At 63.5% G+C, this 23,913-nt stretch overlaps 1 protein-coding gene and 2 long non-coding RNA genes across 3 annotated transcripts; 1 reads left to right on the forward strand and 2 right to left on the reverse strand.

Annotated features, from left to right (window-relative positions):
- Positions 1-908: 908 nt before the first annotated feature.
- DHX16 (DEAH-box helicase 16) lies at positions 909-23,573 on the forward strand (the record flags this gene model as incomplete). Its single annotated transcript, XM_058857288.1, has 16 exons — positions 909-1,169; positions 3,151-3,393; positions 7,072-7,260; positions 8,608-8,718; positions 9,408-9,523; positions 11,477-11,687; positions 12,324-12,422; positions 13,152-13,304; positions 14,340-14,480; positions 16,085-16,247; positions 17,501-17,619; positions 18,246-18,313; positions 19,241-19,403; positions 20,788-20,949; positions 21,973-22,146; positions 23,409-23,573. Coding segments are annotated over 16 exons (2,502 nt in total), but the record flags the coding sequence as incomplete, so codon positions are not given.
- Positions 14,496-15,260, reverse strand: LOC131588499 (uncharacterized). Its single transcript, XR_009279595.1, has 3 exons — positions 15,195-15,260; positions 14,960-15,110; positions 14,496-14,804 (listed from the first exon to the last, which is right to left on the reverse strand). It is a non-coding gene; the product is annotated as an uncharacterized LOC131588499 (long non-coding RNA).
- Positions 16,265-17,474, reverse strand: LOC131588498 (uncharacterized). Its single transcript, XR_009279594.1, has 3 exons — positions 17,342-17,474; positions 16,827-16,961; positions 16,265-16,784 (listed from the first exon to the last, which is right to left on the reverse strand). It is a non-coding gene; the product is annotated as an uncharacterized LOC131588498 (long non-coding RNA).
- Positions 23,574-23,913: the final 340 nt, after the last annotated feature.

The following is a 23,913-nucleotide window of genomic DNA, read 5'->3' on the forward strand; positions in this document are numbered from 1 at the left end:
TCATTTGGTGCTGCTTTTCCCCCTTTTTCCCCATTTCTCCCCCATTTCCCCCCCATTTTTCCTCATTTCCCCTGTTTTTCCCCATATTTTCCTGTTTTTCCCATTGTTTCCCCCATTTCTCCCCCGTATCTTCCCTCACCCCATTTTCCCCCATTTTTCCCGATTTTCCCCCCATTTTTCCCAATTCCCCCCGTTTTTCCCCATTTCCCCCATTTTTCCCCATTTTTCCCCATTCCCCCTTTTTTCCCCATTTTCCCCCATTTTTTCCCCATTTCCCCTGTTTTTCCCCCCGTTTTCCCCCATTTTTCCCCATTTCCCCCCATTTCTCTCCATTTCCCCCCATTTTTTCCCATTTTCCCCATTTCTCCCCATTTCCCCCCTCATTTTTCCCCATTTCCCCCCATTTCTCCCCATTTCCCCCCATTTTTCCCCGTTTTCCCCCATTTTTCCCCATTTCCCCCCATTTCTCTCCATTTCCCCCCATTTGCCTCCCATTTCCCCTCATTTCTCCCCATTTCCCCCCTCATTTTTCCCCATTTCTCCCCATTTCCCCCCTCATTTTTCCCCATTTCCCCCCATTTCCCCCCATTTCCCTCCCATTTCCCCCCATTTCTCCCCATTTCCCCCATTTTTCCCTATTTCCCCCATTTCCCCCCATTTCTCCCCATTTCCCTCCCATTTCCCCCCCATTTCCCCCCATTTCTCCCCATTTCCCCCCATTTTTCCCTATTTTCCCCCATTTCCCCCCATTTCCCCTATTTTTCTCTGTTTCTCACCCCATTTCCCCCCTCATTTTTCCCAATTACCCCCCATTTTTGTCTGTTTCTCACCCCATTTTTCCCATTTTTCCCCATTTTTCCCCGTTTCCCCCCTCATTTCCCCCCATTTTCCCCGTTTTCCCCCATTTTCCCCAGATCCCCGAGCTGCGGAAGCGCTCCCGCCGGGAGTACCTGGCCAAGCGCGAGCGGGAGAAGCTGGAGGAGCTGGAGCTGGAGATCCAGGACGAGGAGCAGCTCTTCGGGGAGGAGACGCTGAGCGCGGCCGAGCTGCGCGAGCTGCGCTACAAACGGAGCCTGCGCGACCTCGCCCGCGACTACAAACGGGCTGGGGAGAGGGAGCAGCTGGAGAGGAGCAGCAGATATCACATCCCCGAGGAGAAACGGGACGGGGTGAGCCCCAAAATCCTGTCCTGGGGTCACCTGGGGTCCCAAAATCCTGTCCTGGGGTCCTGAAATGGGGCTGGGGTCCTGAAATGGGGCTGGGGAGAGAGAGCAGCTGGAGAGGAGCAGCAGATATCACATCCCCGAGGAGAAACGGGACGGGGGTGAGCCCCAAAATCCTGAAATGGGGACAGAAATCCTGTCCTGGGGTCACCTGGGGTCCTGAAATGGGGCTGGGGTCACCTGGGGTCCTGAAATGGGGCTGGGGAGAGAGAACAGCTGGAGAGGAGCAGCAGATATCACATCCCCGAGGAGAAACGGGACGGGGTGAGCCCCAAAACCCTGAAATGGGGACAGAAATCCTGTCCTGGGGTCACCAATCCTGTCCTGGGGTCACCAATCCCATCCTGGGGTCCTGAAATGGGGCTGGGGAGAGGGAGCAGCTGGAGAGGAGCAGCAGATATCACATCCCTGAGGAGAAACGGGATGGGGTGAGCCCCAAAATCCTGAAATGGGGTCACCAAATGGGGCTGGGGTCACCAATCCCATCCTGGGGTCACCAATCCTGTCCTGGGGTCACCAAATCCTGTCCTGGGGTCACCAATCCCATCCTGGGGTCCTGAAATGGGGCTGGGGAGAGGGAGCAGCTGGAGAGGAGCAGCAGATATCACATCCCCGAGGAGAAACGGGACGGGGTGAGCCCCAAAATCCTGAAATGGGGTCCCAAAATCCTGTCCTGGGGTCCTGAAATGGGGCTGGGGTCACCTGGGGTCCTGAAATGGGGCTGGGGAGAGGGAGCAGCTGGAGAGGAGCAGCAGATATCACATCCCCGAGGAGAAACGGGATGGGGTGAGCCCCAAAATCCTGAAATGGGGTCCCAAAATCCTGTCCTGGGGTCACCAATCCCATCCTGGGGTCATAAATCCTGTCCTGGGGTCACCTGGGGTCCTGAAATGGGTCTGGGGTCACCAATCCCATCCTGGGGTCCTGAAATGGGGCTGGGGAGAGAGAACAGCTGGAGAGGAGCAGCAGATATCACATCCCCGAGGAGAAACGGGACGGGGTGAGCCCCAAAATCCTGAAATGGGGACAGAAATCCTGTCCTGGGGTCACCAATCCCATCCTGGGGTCATAAATCCTGTCCTGGGGTCACCTGGGGTCCTGAAATGGGGCTGGGGAGAGGGAGCAGCTGGAGAGGAGCAGCAGATATCACATCCCCGAGGAGAAACGGGACGGGGTGAGCCCCAAAATCCTGAAATGGGGTCCTGAAATGGGGCTGGGGTCCTGAAATGGGGCTGGGGAGAGAGAGCAGCTGGAGAGGAGCAGCAGATATCACATCCCCGAGGAGAAACGGGATGGGGTGAGCCCCAAAATCCTGAAATGGGGTCACCTGGGGTCCCAAAATCCTGTCCTGGGGTCATAAATCCTGTCCGTAAGTCCCCCAAACCCCCCCTAGGACTCCCCCAGGACCCCCCAAACCCCTCCAGGACCCCCCAAACCCCCCCAGGACCTCCCCCAAAACCCCTCCAGGACCCCCCAGAGCCCCCAGGACACCCTCAAGCCCCCCCAGGACCCCCCTAAACCCCCCCAGGACCCCTCAAACTCCCCCAGGACCCCCCAAACCCCCCCAGACCCCCCAGGACCCCCCAAACCCCCCCCAGGACCCCCCAAACCCCCCCAGACCCCCCCAGGACCCCCCAAACCCCTCCAGGACCCCCCAGACCCCCTCCAGGACCCCCCAAACCCCCCCAGGACCCCTCAAAACCCCCCAGGACCCCCCAAACCCCCCATTTCCCGCCCCCCCGCAGCAGCTGCCGGCGCAGGACGAGGCTGTGACCTCTCCCCAGTCCCCCAAACCTCCCCAGGACCCCCCAAACGCCCCCAGGACCCCTCAAAACTCCCCAGGACTCCCCCAGGACCCCTCAAACCCCCCCAAACCCCCCCAGGACCCCCAGGACCCCCCCCAACCCCCATTTCCTCCCTCCCGCAGCGGCTGCCGGCGCAGGACGAGGCGCAGCAGCAGCAGCAGCAGCTGCAGGAGGAGGCCGCAGCGCCCCGGGACGAGCAGCGGCGCTGGGAGGAGCAGCTGCTGGGGGCTGCAGCGCTGCGCTTCGGGGCGCGCGACGCGGCGCAGCGCCGGCCGCAGCCGCAGTACGAGCTGCTGCTGCAGGACGAGCACGCCGTGGAGTTTGTGAGCGCTGCACCGCTGCCAGGGAGCCAGGAACGGCCAGAGGTGGGATTTGGGGGGGATTTGGGGGGGATTTGGGGGGATTTGGGGGGTCCTGGGGGGGATTTGGGGGGGGATTTGGGGGGGATTTGGGGTGTTTAGGGGGTTGCAGTACGAGCTGCTGCTGCAGGACAAGCACGCCGTGCAGTTTGTGAGCGCTGCACCGCTGCCAGGGAGCCAGGAACGGCCAGAGGTGGGATTTGGGGGGGATTTGGGGGGTCCTGGGGGGGATTTGGGGGGTGTTTGGGGGGTTGCAGTACGAGCTGCTGCTGCAGGACGAGCACGCCGTGCAGTTTGTGAGCGCTGCACCGCTGCCAGGGAGCCGGGAACGGCCAGAGGTGGGATTTGGGGGGTCCTGGGGGGGATTTGGGGGGGATTTGGGGGTGTTTGGGGGGGATTTGGGGGGTCCTGGGGGGGATTTGGGGGTGTTTGGGGGGGTTTGGGGGTGTCTGGGGGGTTGCAGTACGAGCTGCTGCTGCAGGACGAGCACGCTGTGCAGTTTGTGAGCGCTGCACCGCTGCCAGGGAGCCAGGAACGGCCAGAGGTGGGATTTGGGGGGGATTTGGGGGGTCCTGGGGGGGATTTGGGGGGGATTTGGGGGGTCCTGGGGGGTGTTTAGGGGGTTGCAGTACGAGCTGCTGCTGCAGGACGAGCACGCTGTGCAGTTTGTGAGCGCTGCACCACTGCCAGGGAGCCAGGAACGGCCAGAGGTGGGACTGGAGAGGGGTCTGGGGGGATTTGGGCAAACTGGGGGGTTACTGGTGACACTGGTGACACTGAGGTGACACTGGGGTGACACTGATGGCACTGAAGGTGACACTGATGTCCCCAGGATGTCCCCTCAGCTGTCCCCGAGGCCGAGCTCCGCAGGCACTGGGGACACTGGGGGGTTATGGGTGACACTGGGGTGACACTGATGGCACTGAGGGTGACACTGAGGTGTCCCTGGTGTCCCCAGGATGTCCCCGAGGCCATCCCCGAGGCAGAACGCCGCTGGCAGTGGGGACACTGGGGGGTTGCGGGTGACAGTGATGACACTGGGGTGAATTGGGTGACACTGAGGTGACACTGGGGTGACACTGATGGCACTGAAGGTGTCCCTGATGTCCCCAGGATGTCCCCAAGGCTGTCCCCGAGGCCAAGCACCGCCAGCAGTGGGGACACTGGGGGGTTATGGGTGACACTGATGGCACTGAGGTGACACTGAGGTGAATTGGGTGACACTGGGGTGACACTGATGGCACTGAAGGTGTCACTGGTGTCCCCAGGATGTCCCCGAGGCTGTCCCCGAGGTGGAACGCCGCCGGCAGTGGGGACACTGGGGGGTTCTGGGTGACACTGGGGTGAATTGGGTGACACTGAGGTGACACTGGGGTGACACTGATGACACTGGGGTGACACTGAGGTGTCCCTGATGTCCCCAGGATGTCCCCAAGGCTGTCCCCGAGGCCAAGCACCGCCAGCAGTGGGGACACTGGGGGGTTATGGGTGACACTGGGGTGACACTGAGGTGAATTGGGTGACACTGGGGTGACACTGGGGTGACACTGATGGCACAGGGGTGACACTGAGGTGTCCCTGATGTCCCCAGGATGTCCCCTCAGCCATCCCCGAGGTGGAAAGCTGCCGGCAGTGGGGACACTGGGGGGTTATGGGTGACAGTGATGACACTGGGGTGAATTGGGTGACACTGGGGTGACACTGGGGTGACACTGATGACACTGGGGTGACACTGAGGTGTCCCTGATGTCCCCAGGATGTCCCCAAGGCCATTCCCGAGGCCGAGCTCCACAGGCAGTCTCTCCAGGAGAGCCGCCGCTCGCTGCCCATCTTCCCGTTCCGCCAGGAGCTGCTGGCACTGGGGACACTGGGGGTTATGGGTGACACTGGGGTGAATTGGGTGACACTGGGGTGACACTGAGGTGTCCCTGATGTCCCCAGGATGTCCCCAAGGCCATTCCCGAGGCCGAGCTCCGCAGGCAGTCTCTCCAGGAGAGCCGCCGCTCGCTGCCCATCTTCCCGTTCCGCCAGGAGCTGCTGGCACTGGGGACACTGGGGGGTTACTGGTGACACTGGGGTGACACTGATGGCACTGAAGGTGACACTGAGGTGTCCCTGGTGTCCCCAGGATGTCCCCAAGGCTGTCCCCAAGGCCGAGCTCCGCAGGCAGTCTCTCCAGGACAGCCGCCGCTCGCTGCCCATCTTCCCGTTCCGCCAGGAGCTGCTGGCACTGGGGACACTGGGGGTTACTGGTGACACTGGGGTGACACTGGGGTGACACTGAGGTGACACTGAGGTGTCCCTGATGTCCCCAGGATGTCCCCAAGGCTGTCCCCGAGGCCGAGCTCCGCAGGCAGTGGGGACACTGGGGGGTTCTGGGTGACACTGGGGTGAATTGGTGACACTGAGGTGACACTGGGGTGACACTGATGGCACTGAGGTGACACTGAGGTGTCCCTGATGTCCCCAGGATGTCCCCAAGGCCATTCCCGAGGCCGAGCTCCGCAGGCACTGGGGACACTGGGGGGTTACTGGTGACACTGGGGTGACACTGGGTGACACTGAGGTGTCCTGGTGTCCCCAGGATGTCCCCAAGGCTGTCCCCGAGGCCGAGCTCCGCAGGCAGTCTCTCCAGGACAGCCGCCGCTCGCTGCCCATCTTCCCGTTCCGCCAGGAGCTGCTGGCACTGGGGACACTGGGGGGTTACTGGTGACACTGGAGTGACACAGGGGTGACACTGAGGTGTCCCTGATGTCCCCAGGATGTCCCCAAGGCTGTCCCCAAGGCCGAGCTCCGCAGGCAGTCTCTCCAGGACAGCCGCCGCTCGCTGCCCATCTTCCCGTTCCGCCAGGAGCTGCTGGCACTGGGGACACTGGGGGTTACTGGTGACACTGGGGTGACACTGGGGTGACACTGAGGTGACACTGAGGTGTCCCTGATGTCCCCAGGATGTCCCCAAGGCTGTCCCCGAGGCCGAGCTCCGCAGGCAGTCTCTCCAGGACAGCCGCCGCTCGCTGCCCATCTTCCCGTTCCGCCAGGAGCTGCTGGCACTGGGGACACTGGGGGGTTACTGGTGACACTGGGGTGACACTGATGACACTGAAGGTGTCCCTGATGTCCCCAGGATGTCCCCAAGGCCGTTCCCGAGGCCGAGCTCCGCAGGCAGTCTCTCCAGGACAGCCGCCCGCTCGCTGCCCATCTTCCCCTTCCGCCAGGAGCTGCTGGCACTGGGGACACTGGGGGGTTATGGGTGACACTGGGGTGACACAGGGGTGACACTGATGACACTGAGGTGTCCCTGATGTCCCCAGGATGTCCCCAAGGCTGTCCCCGAGGCCGAGCTCCGCAGGCAGTCTCTCCAGGACAGCCGCCGCTCGCTGCCCATCTTCCCCTTCCGCCAGGAGCTGCTGGCACTGGGGACACTGGGGGTTACTGGTGACACTGGGGTGACACTGATGACACTGAGGTGACACTGAAGGTGACATTGGTGTCCCCAGGATGTCCCTGAGGCCATTCCCGAGGCCGAGCTCCGCAGGCAGTCTCTCCAGGAGAGCCGCCGCTCGCTGCCCATCTTCCCGTTCCGCCAGGAGCTGCTGGCACTGGGGACACTGGGGGGTTACTGGTGACACTGGGGTGACACTGATGGCACTGAAGGTGACACTGAGGTGTCCCTGATGTCCCCAGGATGTCCCCAAGGCTGTCCCCGAGGCCGAGCTCCGCAGGCAGTCTCTCCAGGAGAGCCGCCGCTCGCTGCCCATCTTCCCCTTCCGCCAGGAGCTGCTGGCGGCCGTGGCCCAGCACCAGATCCTCGTCATCGAGGGGGAAACGGGCTCAGGGAAAACCACCCAGATCCCCCAGTACCTGCACGAGGAGGTGACACGGGACTGGGACAAACTGGGAGCCACTGGGAGGGACTGGGAGGGGACTGGGAGGGGTTAAAGGGGGACTGGGAGGGACTGGGATGGAACTGGGGGGGATTGGGAGGGACTGGGAGGGGTTAAAGGGGGACTGGGGGGGAACTGGGAGAGATTGGGGAGGAACTGGGATGGACTGGGAGGGGATTGGGGGGGACTGGGAGGGACTGGGAGGGACTGGGGGAGACTGGGATGGACTGGGAGGGGATTGGGGGAGACTGGGATGGAACTGGGAGGGACCTGGGAGGAGCTGGGAGGCACTGGGGGGGACTGGGAGGGGTTAAAGGGGGACTGGGAGGAACTGGGAGGGACTGGGAGGGGACTGGGATGGACTGGGAGGGGGATTGGGGGGGGACTGGGAGGGACTGGGAGGGGTTAAAGGGGGACTGGGAGGGACTGGGATGGAACTGGGAGGGGACTGGGAGGGAACTGGGGAGGGACTGAAGAGATTTGGGGTCCCGGGGACGCTCGGTTGTTGTTGGTGGGGTCAGTTGTGGTCTGGGGGGGTCCCTGGGGGGGTCTCTGGGGGTCCCTGGGGGTCTCGGGGGGGTCCCTGGGGGTCCCTGGGAGGTCTCTGGGGTTTCCTGGGGGTCTCCGGGGGTCCCTGGGGGTCTCTGGGGTCCCTGGGGGTCTCTGGGGGTCTCTGGGGTTCCCTGGGGGTCCCTGGGGGTCTCTGGGGGTCCCTGGGGGTCCCTGGGGTCTCTGGGGGGTCCCTGGGGGGGTCTCTGGGGGTCTCTGGGGGTCTCTGGGGGTCCCTGTGGGTCCCTGGGGGTCTCGGGGGTTCCCTGGGGTTACCTGGGGGTCCCTGGGGGTCTCTGGGAGGTCCCTGGGGGTCCCTGGGGGTCTCTGGGGGTCCCTGGGGTTACCTGGGGGTCCCTGGGGGTCTCTGGGGGTCCCTGGGGTTACCTGGGGGTCCCTGGGGGTCCCTGGGGGTCTCTGGGGGTCCCTGGGGGTCCCTGGGGGTCTCTGGGGGTCTCTGGGGGTCTCAGGGGGGTCTCGGGGGGGTCTCTGGGGGTCTCTGGGGTTCCCTGGGGGTCCCTGGGGGTCCCTGGGGGTCTCTGGGGGTCCCTGGGGGTCTCTGGGGGTCTCTGGGGGTCCCTGGGGGTCCCTGGGGGTCTCTGGGGGTCCCTGGGGGTCTCTGGGGTTCCCTGGGGGGGTCTCTGGGGGGGTCTCTGGGGGTCCCTGGGGGTCTCTGGGGGTCTCTGGGGTTCTCTGGGGGTCCCTGGGGGTCTCTGGGGTTCCCTGGGGGGGTCCCTGGGGGTCTCTGGGGGTCTCTGTCCCCCCCTGACCCCCCTGTGCCCCCCAGGGCTACACGAGGGGGGGGATGAAGATCGGGGTGACGCAGCCGCGGCGCGTGGCCGCCATGAGCGTGGCAGCCAGGGTGGCCGTGGAGATGGGGACAAAGCTGGGCAACGAGGTGACACTGGGGACACTGGGGACATTGGGGGGGACACTGGGGACACTGGGGACACTGGGGACACTGGGGGGGACACTGGGGACACTGGGGACACTGGGGACACTGGGGGGGGACACTGGGGGACACTGGGGGGGCACTGGGGACACTGGGGACACTGGGGACACTGGGGACACCGGGGGGACACTGGGGACAGTGGGGGGACACTGGGGGGACACTGGGGACACTGGGGACACTGGGGGGACACTGGGGACACTGGGGGGACACTGGGGACACCCTGGGGACATTGGGGACACTGGGGACACTGGGGGACACTGGGGGGACACTGGGGACACTGGGGACACTGGGGGGGACACTGGGGACACTGGGGACACTGGGGACACTGGGGACACTGGGGACACTGGGGGGGCACTGGGGACACTGGGGGGGCACTGGGGAGGGTTTGAATGACCTTGGGGAGGTGACAGTGACCCAGGGGGGTGTGACAATGACCCTCAGGGAGATGACAATGACCTGGGGGGGTGACAATGACCCCAGGGGGGTGTGACAATGACCCAGGGAGGTGACAATGACCCCAGGGGGGTGTGACAATGACCCGAGGGAGGTGACAATGACCCCAGGAAGGTGACAGTGACCCCCAGGAGGTGACAATGACCCCCAGGGAGGTGACAGTGACCTGTCCCCCGTGCCAGGTCGGGTACAGCATCCGTTTCGAGGACTGCACGTCGGAGAGAACGGTGCTCAAGTACATGACAGACGGGATGCTGCTGAGAGAGTTCCTGACAGAGCCTGACCTGGCCTCCTACAGGTGAGGGGACACACCTGGGGACACCTGGGGTCATGGGGACACACCTGGGGACACACCTGGGGACATGGGGACACACCTGGGGTCACGGTGCTCAAGTACATGACAGACGGGATGCTGCTGAGAGAGTTCCTGACAGAGCCTGACCTGGCCTCATACAGGTGAGGGGACACACCTGGGGACACACCTGGGGACACCTGGGGACACACCTGGGGACACCTGGGGACATGGGGACACACCTGGGGACACACCTGGGGACACCTGGGGACACCTGGGGACACCTGGGGACACACCTGGGGACACCTGGGGACATGGGGACACACCTGGGGACATGGGGACACACCTGGGGACATGGGGACACACCTGGGGACACCTGGGGACATGGGGACACACCTGGGGTCACGGTGCTCAAGTACATGACAGACGGGATGCTGCTGAGAGAGTTCCTGACAGAGCCTGACCTGGCCTCATACAGGTGAGGGGACACACCTGGGGACACCTGGGGACACCTGGGGACACCTGGGGACATGGGGACACACCTGGGGACATGGGGACACACCTGGGGACACCTGGGGACATGGGGACACACCTGGGGTCACGGTGCTCAAGTACATGACAGACGGGATGCTGCTGAGAGAGTTCCTGACAGAGCCTGACCTGGCCTCCTACAGGTGAGGGGACACACCTGGACACACCTGGGGACACCTGGGGACACCTGGGGACACCTGGGGACACACCTGGGGACATGGGGACACACCTGGGGTCACGGTGCTCAAGTACATGACAGACGGGATGCTGCTGAGAGAGTTCCTGACAGAGCCTGACCTGGCCTCATACAGGTGAGGGGACACACCTGGGGACACACCTGGGGACACCTGGGGACACCTGGGGACATGGGGACACACCTGGGGTCACCTGGGGACACACCTGGGGACACCTGGGGACATGGGGACACACCTGGGGACATGGGGACACACCTGGGGACATGGGGACACACCTGGGGTCACCTGGGGACATGGGGACACACCTGGGGTCACGGTGCTCAAGTACATGACAGACGGGATGCTGCTGAGAGAGTTCCTGACAGAGCCTGACCTGGCCTCCTACAGGTGAGGGGACACCTGGGGACACACCTGGGGACACCTGGGGACACACCTGGGGACATGGGGACACACCTGGGGACACACCTGGGGACACCTGGGGTCATGGGGACACACCTGGGGACACCTGGGGACATGGGGACACACCTGGGGACACCTGGGGACATGGGGACACACCTGGGGACACCTGGGGACACACCTGGGGACATGGGGACACACCTGGGGACACCTGGGGATATCCAGGGACACCCTGGGGACACCAAGGGGACACCCAGGGGACACTGAGGTGACACCCATGGGACACCAGGGGGACACTGAGGGGACACCCAGGGGACACTGAGGTGACACCCATGGGACACCCAGGGGACACCAAGGGGACACCCAGGGGACACTGAGGTGACACCCATGGGACACCAGGGGACACCTGGGGACACACCTGGGGACACACCTGGGGACAGCTGGGGACACACCTGGGGACACCTGGGGACAGCTGGGGACAGCTGGGGACACACCTGGGGTCATGGGGACACACCTGGGGACACACCTGGGGTCATGGGGACACACCTGGGGACACACCTGGCGTCATGGGGACACACCTGGGGACACCTGGGGACACACCTGGGGACACTGAGGTGACACCCATGGGACACCAGGGGGACACCAAGGGGACAGCAGTGACACCCATGGGACACTCAGGAGACACTGGGGACACCAGGGGACACCAGGTGCCACCCAGGGGACACCCAGGGGACACCAGGGGGACACCCAGGGGACACCAGGGGGACACCCAGGGGACAGCAGGGGGACACCCAGGGGACAGGCAGGTGCCACCGATGCCACCCCGGTGTCCCCTCAGCGTGATCATGGTGGACGAGGCGCACGAGCGCACGCTGCACACGGACGTGCTCTTCGGCCTCATCAAGGACATCGCGCGCTTCCGGCCGCGCCTCAAGGTGCTGGTGGCATCGGCCACGCTGGACACGGAGCGCTTCTCCGCCTTCTTCGAGCACGCCCCCGTCTTCAGGATCCCCGGCAGACGCTTCCCCGTCGACATCTACTACACCAAGGTGACACTGGGGACACTGGGGTGACACTGGGGACACATTGGGGACACATTGGGGACACTGGGGTGACAGCCTGGGGACACGGAGCGCTTCTCCGCCTTCTTCGAGCACGCCCCCGTCTTCAGGATCCCCGGCAGACGCTTCCCCGTCGACATCTACTACACCAAGGTGACACTGGGGACACTGGGGTGACATTGGGGACACATTGGGGACACTGGGGTGACACCCTGGGGACACACTGGGGACATTGGGGACACAGGACAAGGGGGATGCCTGGGGGGCTTTGGGGACAGTGGGTGCTGATGTCCCCCCGTGTCCCCCCCGTGTCCCCCCCGTGTCCCCCCCATGTCCCCCCCGTGTCCCCCCATGTCCCCCCCGTGTCCCCCCATGTCCCCCCCGTGTCCCCCCGTGTCCCCCCCGTGTCCCCCGGTGTCCCCCCCATGTCCCCCATGTCCCCTGTGTGTCCCCCGTGTGTCCCCCCCATGTCCCCCATGTCCCCTGTGTGTCCCCCGTGTCCCCCGGTGTCCCCTCTGTGTCCCCCCCATGTCCCCCCGTGTCCCCCCCGTGTCCCCCCCGTGTCCCCCCCGTGTCCCCCCGTGTCCCCCCCGTGTCCCCCCCGGTGTCCCCCGGTGTCCCCAGGCCCCCGAGGCCGATTACCTGGAGGCCTGTGTGGTGTCGGTGCTGCAGATCCACGTCACCCAACCCCCCGGGGACATCCTGGTGTTCCTCACCGGCCAGGTCAGTGTCACCTGAATGTCACCTGATGTCACCTGAGTGTCACCTGGGGTCCCCCTGGCACCTCCTGCTGTCCCCATCCCCACCCATGTCCCCGTTCCCCTCGCTCCTGTCCCCAACCCCAATTTCCTGCCACGAGTCTTTGTCCCTGGGGTGTCCCCGGGGTGTCCCCAATGTCCCTGGGGTGTCCCTGGAGTGTCCCCAATGTCCCTGGGGTGTCCCTGGGGTGTCCCCAATGTCCCTGGGGTGTCCCTGGGGTGTCCCCAATGTCCCTGGGGTGTCCCTGGAGTGTCCCTGGGGTGTCCCCAATGTCCCTGGGGTGTCCCCAATGTCCCTGGGGTGTCCCTGGAGTGTCCCTGGAGTGTCCCCAATGTCCCTGGGGTGTCCCTGGGGTGTCCCCAATGTCCCTGGGGTGTCCCTGGAGTGTCCCCAATATCCCTGGGGTGTCCCTGGAGTGTCCCAAATGTCCCCAATCCCAGGAGGAGATCGAGGCGTGCGTGGAGCCCCAATCCCCACAATGTCCCCAAGGTCCCCCCGATGTCCCCAATGTCCCCCTGCTGTCCCCAATGTCCCTGATGTCCCCAATCCCCCCCATGTCCCAAATCCCCCCGGTGTCCCCCCGCTGTCCCCGTGTCCCCAGGAGGAGATCGAGGCGTGCGTGGAGCCCCAGTCCCCACAATGTCCCCGATGTCCCTGCTGTCCCCAATGTCCCCAATGTCCCCGTGTCCCCAGGAGGAGATCGAGGCGTGCGTGGAGCTGCTGCAGGAGCGCTGTCGCCGCCTGGGCTCGCGGCTGCCGGAGCTGCTGGTGCTGCCCATCTACGCCAACCTCCCCTCGGAGCTGCAGGCGCGCATCTTCCAGCCCACGCCCCCCGGCGCCAGGAAGGTGCGCTGGCCCTTTAAGGGAGGGCGGGGTTCAGTGGATGACAGGTGGAGTTATTTATTGGGGAGCCAGGAAGGTGCGCTGGCCCTTTAAGGGTGGGCGGGGTTTAGTGGATGACAGGTGGAGTTATTTATTGGGGAGTGAGAAAGGTGCGCTGGCCCTTTAAGGGTGGGCTGGCCCTTTAAGGGTGGGCAGGGTTCAGTGGATAACAGGTGGAGTTATTTATTTGGGAGCCAGGAAGGTGCGCTGGCCCTTTAAGGGTGGGCGGGGCCTCAGGAGGGGGCGGGGCTTAGTGGATGACAGGTGGGGTTATTTATTGGGGAGTGAGAAAGGTGCGCTGGCCCTTTAAGGGTGGGCGGGGTTTAGTGGATGACAGGTGGAGTTATTTATTGGGGAGCCAGGAAGGTGCGCTGGCCCTTTAAGGGTGGGCGGGGCCTCAGGAGGGGGCGGGGCTTAGTGGATGACAGGTGAAGTTATTTATTGGGGAGCCAAAAAGGTGTGCTGGCCCTTTAAGGGTGGGCGGGGTTTAGTGGATGACAGGTGAAGTTATTTATTGGGGAGTGAGAAAGGTGCGCTGGCCCTTTAAGGGTGGGCGGGGTTTAGTGGATGACAGGTGGAGTTATTTATTGGGGAGCCAAAAAGGTGCGCTGGCCCTTTAAGGGTGGGCGGGCGGGGTTTAGTGGGTGACAGGTGGAGTTATTTATTGGGGAGCCAGGAAGGTGCGCTGGCCCTTTAAGGGAGGGTGGAGCCTCGGGAGGGGGCGGGGCCTCGGGAGGTGGGCGGGGCTTAGTGGATAACAGGTGCGGTTATTTATTGGGGAGTGAGAAAGGTGTGCTGGCCCTTTAAGAGTGGGCGGGGCCTTGGGAGGGGGCGGGGCTTAGTGGATAACAGGTGGAGTTATTTATTGGGGAGTGAGAAAGGTGCGCTGGCCCTTTAAGGGAGGGCGGGGCCTCGGGAGGGCGTGGCCTGTGTGGGTGTGCGTTAAATGGGGCGTGGCCTGTGCGGGTGGGCGTGGCCTCATTGTCCCCGCCCCCTCAGGTGGTGGTGGCCACCAACATCGCGGAGACGTCGGTGACGATCGATGGCATCGTCTACGTGCTGGACCCCGGCTTCTGCAAACAGAAGAGCTACAGCGCCCGCACCGGCATGGAGTCGCTGGTGGTGACACCTTGCTCCAGGGTAATGGCACACCTGTGTCACCTGTGTCACCTGTGTGTCACCTGTGTGTCACCTGTGTCACCTGTGTTAGCTCATTGTCATCTGTGATCCCCCCGCATCGGCATGGAGTCACTGGTGGTGACACCCTGCTCCAGGGTAATGTCACACCTGTGTCACCTGTGTGTCACCTGTGTGTCACCTGTGTTACCTCATTGTCACCCCTGTGTCACCTGTGTTACCTCATTGTCACCTGTGAGCCCCCCGCACCGGCATGGAGTCACTGGTGGTGACACCCTGCTCCAGGGTAATGTCACACCTGTGTCACCTGTGTCACCTGTGTGTTACCTGTGTGTCACCTGTGTCACCTGTGTTAGCTCATTGTCACCCCTGTGTTACCTCATTGTCACCTGTGATCCCCCCGCACCGGCATGGAGTCGCTGGTGGTGACACCCTGCTCCAGGGTAATGGCACACCTGTGTCACCTGTGTCACCTGTGTTACCTCATTGTCACACCTGTGTCACCTGTGTTACCTCATTGTCACCTCTGTGTCACCCCCTGTGAGCCCCCCGCACCGGCATGGAGTCACTGGTGGTGACACCCTGCTCCAGGGTAATGTCACCTGTGTGTCACCTGTGTGTCACCTGTGTCACCTGTGTTACCTCATTGTCACCTGTGATCCCCCTGCACCGGCATGGAGTCACTGGTGGTGACACCGTGTTCCAGGGTAATGTCACCTGTGTGTCACCTGTGTCACCTGTGTCACCTGTGTTAGCTCATTGTCACCCCTGTGTCACCTGTGTTACCTCATTGTGTTACCTGTGTCACCCACTGTGAGCCCCCCGCACCGGCATGGAGTCACTGGTGGTGACACCCTGCTCCAGGGTAATGTCACCTGTGTGTCACCTGTGTGTCACCTGTGTGTCACCTGTGTCACACCTCTGTCACCTCATTGTCACTGTCACTCTCGTGTCCCCCTGAACTGCTCTTCCCCTGTGTCCCTGCCGTGTCCCAGCCAGGTGTCCCCAGGTGTCCCCATGCCCCCAGTGAGGTGTCCCAGGTGTCCCCAGGTGTCCCCAGGTGTCCCAGGTGAGGTGTGACAGGTGTCCCCAGGTGTCCCCGGGTGTGACAGGTGTGACAGGTGTCCCCAGGTGTCCCCAGGTGTGACAGGTGTCCCCGTGTCCCCAGGCCTCAGCCAATCAGCACGCAGGCCAGGTGTGACAGGTGTGACAGGTGTCCCCAGGTGTCCCCAGGTGAGGTGTGACAGGTGTCCCCAGGTGTGACAGGTGTCCCCAGGTGTCCCCAGGTGTCCCAGGTGAGGTGTGACAGGTGTGACAGGTGTCCCCATGTGTCCCCAGGCCTCAGCCAATCAGCGCGCAGGCCAGGTGTGACAGGTGTCCCCAGGTGTCCCCAGGTGTGACAGGTGAGGTGTGACAGGTGTCCCCAGGTGTCCCCAGGTGTGACAGGTGTCCCCAATGTCCCCGTGTCCCCAGGCCTCAGCCAATCAGCGCGCAGGCCAGGTGTGACAGGTGTCCCCAGGTGTGACAGGTGTCCCCAGGTGTGACAGGTGTGACAGGTGAGGTGTGACAGGTGTCCCCAGGTGTGACAGGTGTCCCCATGTCCCCAGGCCTCAGCCAATCAGCGCGCAGGCCGCGCCGGCCGCGTGGCTCCCGGGAAATGTTTCCGTCTCTACACGGCCTGGGCGTTCCAGCACGAGCTGGAGGAGACGGCGGTGCCCGAGATCCAGAGAGCCGACCTGGGGTCACTGGTGCTGCTCCTCAAGAGCCTGGGTGAGAAACTGGGGATACTGGGATGGACTGGGAGGGACTGGGAGGGACTGGGATGGACTGGGATGGACTGGGAGCACTGGAGACGGCGGTGCCGGAGATCCAGAGAGCCGACCTGGGGTCACTGGTGCTGCTCCTCAAGAGCCTGGGTGAGAAACTGGGATGGACTGGGATGGACTGGGATGGACTGGGAGGGACTGGGAGGGACTGGGATGGACTGGGATGGACTGGGAGCACTGGAGACGGCGGTGCCGGAGATCCAGAGAGCCGACCTGGGGTCACTGGTGCTGCTCCTCAAGAGCCTGGGTGAGAAACTGGGGATACTGGGATGGACTGGGATGGACTGGGATGGACTGGGATGGACTGGGATGGACTGGGGACACACTGGGATGGACTGGGATGGACTGGGATGGACTGGGAGCACTGGAGACGGCGGTGCCGGAGATCCAGAGAGCCGACCTGGGGTCACTGGTGCTGCTCCTCAAGAGCCTGGGTGAGAAACTGGGGATACTGGGATGGACTGGGAGGGACTGGGAGGGACTGGGGACACACTGGGATGGACTGGGATGGACTGGGATGGACTGGGATGGACTGGGAGCACTGGAGACGGCGGTGCCGGAGATCCAGAGAGCCGACCTGGGGTCACTGGTGCTGCTCCTCAAGAGCCTGGGTGAGAAACTGGGGATACTGGGATGGACTGGGATGGACTGGGATGGACTGGGATGGACTGGGATGGACTGGGAGGGACTGGGATGGACTGGGATGGACTGGGGACACACTGGGATGGAATGGGATGGACTGGGATGGACTGGGAGGGACTGGGGACACACAGGGTGACACTGGGTGACATTGGGTGTCCCCAGGGATCAACGACCTGATCCACTTTGATTTCCTGGTGACACTGGGTGACATCAGGTGACACTGGGTGACACAGGGTGACATCAGGTGACACAGGGGGTGACACAGGGTGACACTGGGTGACACTGGGTGACACTGGGTGACATCAGGTGACACTGGGTGATACAGGGGGTGACACTGGGTGACACCAGGATGTCCCCAGGGATCAACGACCTGATCCACTTTGATTTCCTGGTGACACTGGGATGGACTGGGATGGACTGGGGTGACACAGGGTGACACTGGGTGACACTGGGTGACACTGGGTGACACAGGGTGACACTGGGTGACATCAGGTGACACTGGGTGACACAGGGGGTGACACTGGGTGACACTGGGTGACACTGGGATGTCCCCAGGGATCAACGACCTGATCCACTTTGATTTCCTGGACCCTCCCCCCCACGAGACGCTGGTGCTGGCGCTGGAGCAGCTCTACGCCCTGGGGGCCCTGAACCACCTGGGGGAGCTGACCACGGTACTGGGATGGACTGGGAGGGACTGGGAGGGAGTGGGAACCACCTCAGGGAGCTCACCACGGTACTGGGAGCACTGGGAGGGACTGGGAACCACCTGGGGGAGCTCAGCATGGTACTGGGATGGACTGGGAGGGACTGGGAGGGACTGGGAACCACCTGGGGGAGCTCACCACGGTACTGGGAGCACTGGGAGGGACTGGGAGGGACTGGGAACCACTTGGGGGGGACTGGGAACCACCTGGGGGAGCTGACCACGGTACTGGGATGGACTGGGAGGGACTGGGAACCACCTGGGGGAGCTCACCACGGTACTGGGAGCACTGGGAGGGACTGGGAACAACTGGGAACCACCTGGGGGGGACTGGGATGGACTGGGAGCACTGGGAGGGACTGGGAACCACCTGGGGGAGCTCACCACGGTACTGGGATGGACTGGGAGGGACTGGGAGGGACTGGGAACAACTGGGAACCACCTGGGGGAGCTCACCACGGTACTGGGAGCACTGGGAGGGACTGGGAGGGACTGGGAACCACCTGGGGAGGACTGGGGGGTGCTGGTGCTCACTGCTGTCCCCTCAATGTCCCCAATGTCCCCAATGTCCCCTCCTGTCCCCTCCTGTCCCAGCTGGGCCGGCGCATGGCGGAGCTGCCGGTGGAGCCGATGTTGGCCAAGATGATCCTGGCGAGCGAACAGTGAGTGACAGTCCCCAAAGTGTCCCCAAAGTGTCCCCAAAGTGTCCCCAAAGTGTCCCCTGAGTGTCCCCAAAGTGTCCCCTGAGTGTCCCCAGGGTGTCCCCAAAGTGTCCCCAAAGTGTCCCCAAATTGTCCCCTGAGTGTCCCCAGAGTGTCACCAAAGTGTCCCCGAAGTGTCCCCAAAGTGTCCCCAGAGTGTCCCCAAAGTGTCCCCAGAGTGTCCCCAATGTCCCCAGAGTGTCCCCAGTGTCCCCAATGTCCCCAATGTCCCCAATGTCCCCATCAGGTACGGCTGCACGGAGGAGGTGCTGACGGTGGCCGCCATGTCCCCAATGTCCCCAATGTCCCCAGTGTGTCCCCAATGTCCCCAAGGTGTCCCCAATGTCCCCAGTGTGTCCCCAATGTCCCCAGAGTGTCCCCAGTGTCCCCAGTGTGTCCCCAATGTCCCCAATGTCCCCATCAGGTACGGCTGTACGGAGGAGGTGCTGACGGTGGCCGCCATGTCCCCAATGTCCCCAGGGTGTCCCCAATGTCCCCAAGGTGTCCCCAGTGTGTCCCCAATGTCCCCAGGGTGTCCCCAATGTCCCCAATGTCCCCAGTGTGTCCCCAATGTCCCCAGGGTGTCCCCAATGTCCCCAATGTCCCCAATGTCCCCAATGTCCCCATCAGGTACGGCTGCACGGAGGAGGTGCTGACGGTGGCCGCCATGTCCCCAATGTCCCCAGTGTGTCCCCAATGTTCCCAGAGTGTCCCCAATGTCCCCAGTGTGTCCCCAGTGTGTCCCCAATGTCCCCAGAGTGTCCCCAATGTCCCCATTGTCCCCATCAGGTACGGCTGCACGGAGGAGGTGCTGACGGTGGCCGCCATGTCCCCAATGTCCCCAGGGTGTCCCCAATGTCCCCAAGGTGTCCCCAATGTCCCCATCAGGTACGGCTGCACGGAGGAGGTGCTGACGGTGGCCGCCATGCTCTCGGTGAACAACGCCGTCTTTTACCGGCCCAAGGACAAACTGCTCCACGCCGACAGCGCCCGCGCCGCCTTCGGGGTCCCTGGGGGAGATCACCTGGTGCTGCTCAACGTCTACAACCAGGCATGGGGGACACTGGGGGGGCTCTGGGGACATTGGGGACACCCTGGGGACATTGGGGACACCCTGGGGACACTGGGGACATGGGGACACTGAGGCTGCTCCACGCCGACAGCGCCCGCGCCGCCTTCGGGGTCCCCGGGGGGGATCACCTGGTGCTGCTGAACGTCTACAACCAGGCATGGGGGACATTGGGGACACTGGGGACATTGGGGACACCCTGGGGACATTGGGGACATGGGGACACTGAGGCTGCTCCACGCCGACAGCGCCCGCGCCGCCTTCGGGGTCCCTGGGGGAGATCACCTGGTGCTGCTCAACGTCTACAACCAGGCATGGGGGACACTGGGGACACCCTGGGGACACCCTGGGGACACTGGGGACACCAGGGTGGCTCTGGGGACATTGGGGACACTGAGGCTGCTCCACGCCGACAGCGCCCGCGCCGCCTTCGGGGTCCCCGGGGGGGATCACCTGGTGCTGCTCAACGTCTACAACCAGGCACGGGGGACATTGGGGGGACACTGGGGACACTGGGGACACCCTGGGGACATTGGGGACACCCTGGGGACATTGGGGACACCGGGGGGGCTCTGGGGACATTGGGGACATGGCAGTGCCCACTGACCGTGTCCCTTTGTGTGTTGTTTTCTCCCTGTCCCGTTACGGCGCTGTCCCTGTGTTTGTCCGTCTGTCCCCGTGTCTGTCCCCGTGGCCCTGGCTGTGTCCCCTGGCTGTGTCCACCTGTCCCCATGTCCCCGGCTGTGTCCGTGTGTCCCCCCTGTCCCCTGTGTGTCCGTGTCCCCTGTGTGTCCCTGATGCGTCTGTGGCTGTCTCTGGGTGTCCCCGGTGTGTCCCCTGGCTGTGTCCGTGTGTCTGTCCATGTGTCCGTGTGTCCCGGTGTGTCCCCAATGTGTCCGTGTGTCCCTGTGTTCCTGGTGTGTCCATGTGTCTGTCCATGTGTCCCCGGTGTGTCCCCGGTGTGTCCATGTGTCTGTCCATGTGTCCCCGCTGTGTCCCCGTTGTGTCCCCGGTGTGTCCCCATGTCCCCGCTGTGTCCCCGGTGTCCCCGGTGTCCCCGCTGTGTCCCCGTTGTGTCCCCGGTGTGTCCCCATGTCCCCGCTGTGTCCCCGGTGTCCCCGGTGTCCCCGCTGTGTCCCCGGTGTGTCCCCGGTGTGTCCCCGGTGTGTCCCCGGTGTGTCCATGTGTCCGTGTGTCCCTGGTGTCCCCCCATGGTGTCCCCGGTGTGTCCCCGGTGTCCCCGGTGTGTCCCTGGTGTGTCCCCGGTGTGTCCCCATGGTGTCCCCGGTGTGTCCGTGTGTCCCCATGTCCCCGCTGTGTCCCGGTGTCCCCGGTGTGTCCGTGTGTCCGTCTGTCCGTCCCGCAGTGGGTGTTGAGCGGTCACTCCCTGCAGTGGTGTTACGAGCACTTTGTCCAGGCGCGTTCCCTGCGCCGCGCCCGCGACGTGCGGGACCAGCTGCAGGGGCTGATGGAGCGCGTGGAGATCGCGCCGAGCTCCTGCGGGGGCAACCTGGACCTGGTGCGCAAGGTAACCCCTGAGAATACACCTGAAACACACCTGGAACACCCCAAAATACACCCCAAAATCACCCCAAAATCACCCCAAAATCACCCCAAAAACACCCCAAACCACAGCCCCAAACACACCCCAAACACAGCCCAACACACCCCAATAACAGCGCCGAGCTCCTGCGGGGGCAACCTGGACCTGGTGCGCAAGGTAACCCCTGAAACACACCTGGAACACACCTGGAACACCCCAAAATACACCCAAAATCACCCCAAAACCACAGCCCCAAATACACCCCAAACACAGCCCAACACACCCCAATAACAGCGCCGAGCTCCTGCGGGGGCAACCTGGACCTGGTGCGCAAGGTAACCCCCGAAAACACCCCTGAAACACACCTGGAACACCCCAAAATCACCCCAAAAACACCCCAAAACCACAGCCCCAAATACACCCAAACACAGCCCAACACACACCCCAATAACAGCGCCGAGCTCCTGCGGGGGCAACCTGGACCTGGTGCGCAAGGTAACCCCCAAAAACACCCCTGAAACACACCTGAAACACACCTGAAACACCCCAAAAACACCCCAAAACCACAGCCCCAAATACACCCAAACACACCCCAACACACACCCCAATAACAGCACCGAGCTCCTGCGGGGGCAACCTGGACCTGGTGCGCAAGGTAACCCCCGAAAACACCCCAAAATGTACCAAAACCACCCCAAAATATCCCAAAATACAGCCCCCCAGTCCATCCCAGTCCATCCCAGTCCATCCCAGTGACGGTGTCCCCATTCCTGTCCCCATTCCTGTCCCCCCAGGCCATCACAGCCGGGTTCTTTTACCACACGGCGCGGCTGTCGCGGGGCGGGCACCGATCCCAGTCCATCCCAGTCCCTCCCAGTGCCCTCCCAGTCCCTCCCAGTCCCTCCCAGTCCCTCCCAGTCAATCCCAGTCAATCCCAGTCCCTCCCAGTCCCTCCCAGTCCATCCCAGTCCCCCCAGTGATGGTGTCCCCCCATTTGTGTCCCCCCAGGCCATCACAGCCGGGTTCTTTTACCACACGGCGCGGCTGTCGCGGGGCGGGTACCGCACGGTGAAGCACCAACAGCCGGTGTTCATCCACCCCAACAGCGCCCTGTTCTCCCTACAGCCCCGCTGGGTGCTGTACCACGAGCTGGTGTGCACCTCCAAGGAGTTCATGAGACAGGTGAGGGTACCTGGGGTACACCTGGATACACCTGGGGTACACCTGGACACACCTGGATACACCTGGGGTACACCTGGATACACCTGGGGTACACCTGGGCACACCTGGGGGCATGGTGTGGGTGTGGGCACACACTGGGTGCTGTACCACGAGCTGGTGTGCACCTCCAAGGAGTTCATGAGACAGGTGAGCACACCTGAATACACCTGGATACACCTGGGGTACACCTGGACACACCTGGGACACACCTGGATACACCTGGGGTACACCTGGATACACCTGGGGTACACCTGGATACACCTGGGATACACCTGGGGGCACGGTGTGGGTGTGGACACACGCTGGGTGCTGTACCACGAGCTGGTGTGCACCTCCAAGGAGTTCATGAGACAGGTGAGGGTACCTGGACACACCTGAATACACCTGGATACACCTGGGATACACCTGGGGTACACCTGAATACACCTGGATACACCTGGACACACCTGGGGTACACCTGGGGTACACCTGGACACACCTGGGGTACACCTGGGGTACACCTGGACACACCTGGGGGCACAGTGTGGGTGTGGGCACACGCTGGGTGCTGTACCACGAGCTGGTGTGCACCTCCAAGGAGTTCATGAGACAGGTGAGGGTACCTGAGATACACCTGGACACACCTGGGGTACACCTGAGATACACCTGGATACACCTGGGTACATCTGGGGTACACCTGGGGTACACCTGGGACACACCTGGGGGCACCTGGATACACCTGGGACACACCTGGATACACCTGGGGTACACCTGGGGTACACCTGGGCACACCTGGGCACACAGGGCAGGGACACCCTGCACCTCCCAGGTGAGCACACGGGGACCACGGTGACGAGGGGCTCCCCACAGGTGTCACCAGGTGTGTCCCCTGTCCTTGGGGGTGTCCCCAGGTGTATCCCCAGGTGTGTCCCCTGTCCCCAGGTGTGTCCCCAGGTGTGTCCCCTGTCCCCAGGTGTGTCCCCAGGTGTGTCACCAGGTGTGTCCCTGTCCCCAGGTGATGGAGGTGGCTGTGGGAGGTGTCCCCTGGCTGTCCCCAGGTGTGACCAGGTGTGTCCCTGTCCCCCGGTGATGGAGGTGGCTGTGGGAGGGGTGTCCCCTGTCCCCAGGTGTGTCCCCAGGTGTCACTAGGTGTGTCCCCTGTCCCCAGGTGATGGAGGTGGCTGTGGGAGGTGTGTCCCCTGGCTGTCCCCAGGTGTGTCACCAGGTGTGTCCCCTGTCCCCAGGTGATGGAGATCGACAGTACCTGGCTGCTGGAGGTGGCCCCTCACTATTACCAGGCCAAGGAGCTCGAGGACGGCAGCGGCCGCAAGATGCCAAAAAAAACCGGGAAAACTCGGGAGGAGCTGGGCTGAGCCCGGCCTGGGACACCTGGGGACACCTGGGGACACCTGGAGTGGCACCTGGGGACACCTGGAGTGACACCTGGAGTGACACCTGGGGACACCTGGAGTGACACCTGGGGACACCTGGGGACACCTGGAGTGACATCTGGGTGTACCTGGGTGTACCTGGAGCACACCTGGACACAGCTGGGTGTACCTGGAGCACACCTGGAGCTGCCCTGGAGGCACCTGGACACAGCTGGGTGTACCTGGAGCACACCTGGAGGCACCTGGGCACACCTGGAGCTGCCCTGGTCACACCTGTGCACAGCTGGGTGTACCTGGTCACACCTGGTCACAGCTGGGTGTACCTGGAGCACACCTGGAGCTGTCCTGGTCACACCCG

The sequence above is a fragment of the Poecile atricapillus genome, chromosome 26 (assembly GCF_030490865.1).
Source record: "Poecile atricapillus isolate bPoeAtr1 chromosome 26, bPoeAtr1.hap1, whole genome shotgun sequence".
Classification (NCBI taxonomy): domain Eukaryota; kingdom Metazoa; phylum Chordata; class Aves; order Passeriformes; family Paridae; genus Poecile; species Poecile atricapillus.